Genomic DNA, 8,466 nt, shown 5'->3' with positions numbered 1-8,466 from the left:
GTTACAGTAAATAGTGGGTTAGCCAGGTAAAAAGAAGCAGGAAGAGATTTTTTATTTTGATTATTTAATGTTATGTTTTGTGGTTATTACAGTGGAAAAATCTTCCACTTTTGTCCACAGGGGCCTCCAAAATAAACAAAAAACATAACAACCACTTGAAACTTTCTTGTAGTACGTTTATGAGTGACTTATTAGAAAGTGAGAAAAAGTTATTTAAGAAACTGTAGCAATTATTAAGATTTAAAAATAATGTAATAATTACATCAGTTTCTGTGCTTTTGGCTAGTGACTCATTTTTACTCACTTACCCTGCTGCTAAAATTAAAATCTATGTACCCCTCTGGATTTGTGTGTCATCAGGTGTGCACATGATTTTGAATACAATCCTGTGACCTTTAACACAGGAATGTATTCTAAACACAGCTGTATCAGTAAACTATAGAGAATGTACAGTTTGATTAAAAAAAAAGTTTCAAGATGAAAATGTTGAGAACAGTTTTGTGTTTGTGTGTGTGTGTGTGTGTAATGTGGACAAAGAAACAGAAGAAAAGATGCAAGTTTGAACAGAGACAAACATGCTCTTTCTGACAGAAATGTCTGCAGGAGTTGGCACACACACAAACTATGCACAGAAACCACAGGAAACACTGATATAAGCACACAGACACACAAAGTGTTTTTATGTCTGTTCTGTAACATAATGTTATCATCTGCACATCAGTTTTTGTCATTTTTCATCTCAATCGAGGTCTCTTAATTTTTTTCCTGTCTCTTTGGCATTTTTGCAGCTGTACAGCCACTTGATAATCCTTGCATTGCGTTCTATAACTGACGTCCCCTCACGGATCTTTTTATGCAACTCATCCTCCAGCAGTCCGTCGCTGTCATTGCTGGTCCTGGAGAAGCAGTCTTCCGACGTGGACACGCTGACGCTCCGGATGTTTATTGCAATTTCGTCCGAGCGCGCCGAGAAGTTCTCCCTCCCCAGAGACTTGATGACCTCGCCGTCCAGCCCGCAGTATTTGAAAAAAGAATCAAAGTCTGCAAAGTTTTTGGAGTACCTGGAGCTGATGTCAGAGTGAGAGCGGCTGACCCCTTTGCCAGCCCTCCTTTCAAACTCAGGAACCGCCAGGAGACCGGCGGCAGATTTATTCACCTTTGTCCCAAAAGCACTCTCTCCTGTGCTGCTGTATTGTTCTGCTACTCCGTTCCTCCTCCCATCTGATTGAGACACATGCGAGCTGCATTCCTTTGCTGCTCCCTCAGGTGTGGAGATTTTGTCCTCACTCTCTTTATCTGCCGCCTCAGGTAACGGAACATTTTTCTGCACGGAGCTGAGCAGCAATTTACGTGTTATATGGTGCTTCCGGTCATTCGCCGACCCTCTCAGTAACTCACATTTCTGTCTGTAAAGCAGGAGTGAGTCTGGTCTTTTTTTGGAGCTGGAGCGACGTACCTGCCCTGGTGAGCAGCTTTGCCCACCACATGTAGCCTCTGTTGAACCCATGACAAGCTTCTTACTGCGGCTCGAGCTCCGGTTAGAAGACCCAGTGCTGCTCACGGAGGCAGATCCGAGACTGATCGCCGGCTCCTGAATGGAGTTGACCACCTGTTGACTTTTCACATACTTTGGTTTGCTTGCAGCGAGCCTTTCTACGGCACTCATGCGTCCTTTTGTCTCACTCTCTAGTTCCATTTGCTTGCGAAGGTACTCAGGACCCTTCTCCAGGATTTTTGAGGTGTCGCTGGTCGCCTCCATTGTGGTTTCAGATCAGTTATATCCAAAGAACAAGTAATCCTTTAGGTCTCCTCAGTGTTAGAGGAGAAAGATTCCATTCAAGCCTGCTCCTTGCCTGAGCACGTATCACAACATGAGACTTCACCTTGTCTGTTCAAACACTTTACCCCACCCATTCTGCGCAGCAAGGCCAGTTTTAACCAAACACAAGCTTGTTCAAAGTACACCTGATACCATCACAAGTGAGAACAGTGAAAGCTGACACTGCTGCAGTTTTTTTTTTCTCATGTCCTGGTGGAAATGTGGGCCTTTTCCTTGTTGCTCAATACAGGACAGAAACCGTACGTTATACCCTGCTGAGAAAACTGGTCTCCGTCTTTGCAGAGTGCCCTCGTTATCTTTTATCCACTCATTTAACAGAGGCACAGACTCATCAAATAGGCTTGGTGTTTACAATGTAAATGTTGCGCAATAAATGTTTTCTCCAGCCTATCCGTCCTTAAATCATGCATCATGAGTGTTTGATGTCTCCCAGTGGGAGACAGTTAAAGCCATAATCAAAACAGCATTGTGCATTTCTGAGGGCTCGAAGCGGAAGGATGTTTTATGGGTGTTATGTCAAGAATTTGGGTTTGCATTTTCTGAGCAGCTGTATCTTGATTTATGACCACACTGTCCAGTCCTTTGAGACTTCGTGCGAGGTCAATATACAATGATCATGTCAACTAAGATGAAGACGTTTCAGATGAGTCCGCCTAGCCTCTTAAAAACACTGTTACTGATTTTATTCTGAGGTTTTATTGCATCCAAAAAGTTACAAGCTATAATACAGAATGACATAAACCGCCCAACTACAACCACCATAAAAGTGGAGTGGGAAAAAGAATTACACACACACACACACACACACACACACACACTGGTGTAACATGACAGAAAGTTGTAACAAGATGAAAATAATGCATCAAAATGATGTAAAAGACTTAACAAGACATAAGACATAGCAAGATGACAACAGCGTAAAAGATGTAACAAGACAAAAGCAACATAAAATGTGCAACAATGTGAAAATAATGTAACAAGGTGAAAATGATGTAAAAAACTTAACAAGACATAAGATGAAAACAAGGTAAAATGAGTAGCAAGATGAAAATGATGGAAATGACTTAACAAGAAGGCGAAAATGACATAAAAGGTGCAACAAGATGAAAATAACATAACAAGGCAAAGATGACATACAGGACTTGAGGTGACATAAGAAGATGGAAATAACATAAGTAAAAAATGACGTAAAAGACTTAACATGATGTAAAAAAAAAAAAGAGCAATGTGAAAAACGCGACAAGGCAAAAACAATGAAACAGCACAAAAATTACATTAAAGTAACAAGAAAACAATGTAAAAGGAATATCAAGATGAAAACAACATAACAAGGTGAAAATCATGAAGACTTAACATGACAGAAGACAAAAACATAACTCAGCAAAAAATAATAATACAAAACAAATAAAATAATAATAAAAATAACAAGACAAAAACAATGCAAAAGGTGTAGTAAGACGGAAATGGCCTAACAGGATGAAAACAACGTAAAAGAAAACTGTAACAAGACACAAGCAAGGCAAAAAAAGACATAATAAGATTAAATAATAAGAGAGGGAGACTCAACTGTGGAGGAAATGTGAGGTTTAGTTAGTTTTGCACAGAAACCATCAGTTAAAATGTCCTTCAGAGGGCAACGCTTTACTTTTATACTTAAAGTACATTTCAGAGCCTGTACTTTTTCACTTTTACTTGAGTAAAAGTACACAAAAAAACAGTATTTTAGAATTATTATTAATAATAATAATAAACAAACAAACAGACACATTAAATAGCAACCTTTCTTCAAAATATGTGGCATTTGAAATCTGATGCCCGCAGTACGACATAGGAGCATCAATTGACATCAGCTCGCTTTCGGTGGATTTGGGCCTTGAGAGCTTAAAGGAGAGAAAGCAGCATGAGCATGAAATTGTGCAGACTTGTATACATATTTGAATAATCCCCCCCCCAAAAAAACTAGTAAAAACCTCAAATGCAACACTGGCACAACAGTTATCAGTCGCAACTGCAAGAACAAGGATCGACCGCAATTTAACGACAAGAAAATTCGATCAAAAAGGCTACAACTGACTCCCTGTTCTCTGCTTCTTTGCTTAATTAGAAACACTGACTGAAATGTAATCTAAAACATGTGTACAAACCGAACATTTAAGTTGCCATATCTCCAGATCTACTTGTCCAAAAAGTAGAGGGCAGCACTAAAATGCAGAGTATGAAAGTCATTAGGATGAACTCACGCATTCCTGTGGCTAAATGACCCTACAATGGCTAAGCCTGTCTGAATCAAGTCCTCATTTCTTCACCTTCCAGTACAATCTACCAGGATCAAAATAAAAGACACCACTCTCTCTCTGCTTATTAGTTTACATACAACAGAAATTATGACCTATGGGCAATTTTATTGATCCCTTTTAAATCCTCTAAGCCTGTTTGTATATAATAACCACATCTGTTTTTCGTGTTTAGCTATGTTGATTGGTTTCCCTGCAATGAGAGCGAACAGTTCATTTGGATTTTCATGCAGATTTTTCCTGTACTTTGTCCTTCTTTGACCTCTTGTTTCAAATGAATTACGATCTTCAGATGAATCCTCAGATTTTCACGTCTGGTGATGATATGCATCGGCATGCCAAAATGTCAGTATGATTACTGACTCCTGCTGGAATCAGCGAATCTTGGTGTGTTTACTTGGGGGGGGGTGGGCTTTGCCGTGTCAGGGTTGTCATGAGTGCACATGTGTGCACATTGACTGCAAAATATGATTGATCACAATCATTCGACAAGCTGTGTTGTAAAATACAAACCCCGATTCCAAAAAAAAGTTGGGATGTTGTGTAAAACATATGTAATGTTTTGCAAAAACTGGACTGCAGGCAGGTCAGTCTAGTGTCTGAACTCTTTTTCTACGAAGCCGCGCTGTTGTAACACCTGCAGAATGTGTCCTTGCATTGTCTTGCTGGAATAAGCAGACGTCTTTGATAAAAGACATCATCTGGATGGCAGTATATGTCGCTCCAAAGCCTGTATGTGCTTTTCAGCATTAATGGAGCCTTCACAGATGTGACAGTTACCCATGATATCATGAGCATTAACACACCTCATAACATCACAGATGAAGAAGAATGTTTTTCAGTCTGGATGGTCCTTTTCCTCTTTGGCCCGGAGGACACAACGTCCAAGATTTCCAAAAGGAATCTGAAATCTGGACTCCTCCGACTGCAGCACACGTTTCCACTTTGTGTCAGATGAGCTCAGACCCCACAGAACTCCACAGTGTTTCCTGATAATGTTGATATATGGCTTTTGCTTTGTATGGTGAAGTGTCCTCAAGCCTCATTTATGTAATTATGTGGGTTTTTAATGCGGTGCTGCCTGAAGGGTCAAAGGTCACAGGCTGTCAATGATGGTTTTCATCCTCGTCACTGACATGCAGAGATTTCTCTGGATTCTCTGAATCTTTTCATGATATTATAGATTATAGATGGTGAAATCCTAAATTCCTGCAGTTTTTTGTTGAGAAACGTTCTTAAACTGTTGGACTATTTGCCAACACTGTTTTTCATTTGTGAATTACTGAGCCTGTTGACAATTCCCCTTTAATACACAATGATGACACTGTCACCTGTTACCAATTAACCTGTTTACCTGTGAAATAATCCAGTTTTCTAAGCATTATACAACTTTCCCAGTCCTTTGTTGTCCCTGTATCAACTTTACTGAAATTTGTTGCAGGCATCAAATTCAGAAAGAGTGACAAAAAAACAAAGTTTTTTCAGTTTGAACATTAAATATCTGCATTAAAATTAAATGTAGGTTGAAAATTATTTGCAAATGACTGCATTCATTTTTTATTTTTGTTTTATATAGCATGCCAACTTTTTTGGGATTTGTTAAAACAACCATCTGCTCTGAGCTTAATGTAACAGTTAGCATCCCCTTTTGATATAGAAGTGTGAGCCCATTTTAATCCCTGATAATGAAGAATTTGGCTAAGTTGTCAATACTGCTCTGTCAAATACTGCACAAGTCATTCTTACACAACTTCTTCCTCTTGTCTGAACAACACTAAGAGTCTGAAGTGATTATAGTCAGGGGCTTACTCAGTTTATCCACCAGAGAGTTTATCCACCTATTTTTAGATCAACTCTATCAATCGTTGAGGGGAATATCTACTCCTACACCCCTGATTATAGTGGATTTGTTGGGCTGTACTGAACTACATGTGAGGTTTTGAGTTAACTGATAACATCAGCATGCTAACAAGGTTCAGTGTATAAGATTTAGAAGGATTTATGTGCAGAATATGGCAGAAATTGAGTATGAAATTCATGCATATGATTTCATTAGTATATAATCACCACAGAGGGTACCAACATGTTGCCCTGCCATGTTTCTACAGTAGCCGGAGTTTTGCAGCCACTGTAGGCTCTTCTGCACACTTGTCAGTAGTTTTTCAGGTATTCAGTCATAAACTTTGACCTGACGATGGCACGAGGTAAAAAGCTAAAGGACGTCATCCTGAGGGACTTGGATTTCTGCACCAGATTTCATGTTAATCCATCCAGTCGTTGTTGAGACATTTCACTCAAAACCTCATGACAGAGGAAAGATTTAGCAAGTGAGTACAAGTGCCCCCTCCACACTAACTCACAACTCAGTTTTCACGTAAGTAATGTTTTGTTCAAGAGTACATCTGCATTATCATCTGCTTAACATTTGTTTATATTTCTGGCTATGGTGTAGAAAAGCATGTCAGTAGAAAGCCAATAGCAGTTCACATCCTTGTTTTGGCATGAGGCGTGCATGTGTAAAATCTCACCACAGTCTAATACTGATAAAACTGAAATGCAAAAAAATGCATCTCGTAGCACAGAGAAGAATGAGTTTTAGGAGTTTTAATGAATATAAGGGGGATTATGTATACCAAGAATGTATGATAAAGAGAAATGTTTACTGTTTGACCAAGTATACAACTGATTTCTTTAAGAACAGCTTTGCAGAAGTCGTGGATGTATACACACACTTTAATACACAGTGAAAGTATGTACTTTCTTCTTGCACCTCTTACACAACTTCAGCGGATCTGGGGTAAGATGTAGTCCATGATTTATTTTAAATTGAAGTTCTTTTGTTCTGCTAGTTTTTAAACAGTTGGACACGTTTAGTCACATATCATCCCGCTCTTAATCCTCAATTTCAACACCAAAGTCAGTTTACCATTCCGTTCTAATTTTAGCGGTACTTTCTTTCACTATCCCAGAGCCTGTTCCATAAAATTGCATCAGCAAATTTTCAGATGTTCTGCATAATTTGGTAATGATTGCTCAAAATTATTCTGTTGAACAATAATCGTCAATTCGTTTTGGTAGTGAGCTCGTGTGCAAATCAAATATATCAAGGTTTTAATAGGCAACAAAGGTTTTTAATAAATCTGTTAAACAAAGGTGGCAAAAGTTCACACATTCTTTACTGAAGTAGAAATACAGACACGTAGAAAAATAGACTGGTAGAAGTAGAAGAAGTAGTCTTGTTACATCTTTTTTATCTTGTTACGTCTTTTGGTCTGGTTTCTTTTTACTTCTTGTCTTATGTTTTTTTCCTCATTACATCTTTTACTTCTTGTTTGTTTGTTTTTTTGCCTCATTATGTCTTTTATGATGTTGTTGTCTTGTTACGTCTTTAATATCACTTTTTTTTTGTCTTTTACGTAGTTTTTGTTGCATCTTTTATGTCATCTTTGTCTTGTTACATCACTGTTGTCTTGTTACTTCTTTTTTTGTCTTGTAACATTTTAACATCCTTTTTGTTTTGTTATGTCTTTTTTGGCTCATTTTGTCTTTTATGTTGTTGTTGTCTTGTTGTGTCTTTTAGGCCATTTTTTTTTTGTCTCGTTACGTCTTTTACATACTTTTTGTTAAATCTTTTATGTAATTTTTATCTTGTTATATCTTTTTCATTTTGTTATGTCATTGTCTTCTTGTTACATCTTTTATGTTGTCTCCAGAGCACAGTTATGCTGAAGTAGAGCTTTCTGAGTAGAAAGTACAGATATTTTTGTCAAAAAAGTACAGTAACAAAGTATTTGTACTTACTTACTTCCCACCTCTGCTATTAAACACTCAGATACACTCACAGACATCTCCCTATCTGCCCTTTGGCTCAGGGGTGCAAGAGGAAACATGATTTCAAAGACTTATATCTCACATCCTTTGAGATGCTAGAGTTGAAACTAGCTGCAGTGGCAGTGTTTATAATCATTCAGCGTGTTGTCTGATTGATTGGTGAAACCTCTGTGTGCTTAATTGGAATAAAAAGATAGAGGGAGCAGACTCAGGGAGGGGTGGAGAGAGGGGAGCAGAGTAAACATGAACACTGACACTTTTCCCCTGAGCCCTCTCTCTTTTATTTAATCCTTAACTTATGCTGCTAGTTGGACAAACACACTCTACACTTTAATGTGACTCTGTATCATCTGCTAATTGTGTTTTAATTGAGTCATTCACAATAATTACCATCCATCCTTGAGACGTGAATGAAACCAACTGACTCAATTAAAAACAGCTTGCAAATTATGAGATATAATTGCTGCAGGCATCTTTTGCTTCTAGTTATTGTTTGAGTGT

At 38.3% G+C, this 8,466-nt stretch overlaps 1 protein-coding gene across 1 annotated transcript; it reads right to left on the bottom strand.

The window, feature by feature from the left end:
- Positions 1-739: 739 nt before the first annotated feature.
- On the bottom strand, positions 740-2,238 carry fam110c (family with sequence similarity 110 member C). The gene has a single exon (XM_084737731.1). The coding sequence runs from the start codon at positions 1,757-1,759 to the stop codon at positions 740-742; it is 1,020 nt and encodes a 339-aa protein (XP_084593857.1). The 5' UTR covers positions 1,760-2,238.
- Positions 2,239-8,466: the final 6,228 nt, after the last annotated feature.

Source organism: Lutjanus erythropterus, chromosome 15 (genome assembly GCF_056507025.1).
Source record: "Lutjanus erythropterus isolate fLutEry1 chromosome 15, fLutEry1.hap2, whole genome shotgun sequence".
Classification (NCBI taxonomy): domain Eukaryota; kingdom Metazoa; phylum Chordata; class Actinopteri; order Lutjaniformes; family Lutjanidae; genus Lutjanus; species Lutjanus erythropterus.
This window is presented reverse-complemented; position numbering and strand designations above follow the sequence as displayed.

Coding starts and splice junctions, on each gene's coding strand:
- fam110c (XM_084737731.1), bottom strand. CDS start 1,759: ATGGAGGCGACCAGCGACACCTCAAAAATCCTGGAGAAGGGTCCTGAG.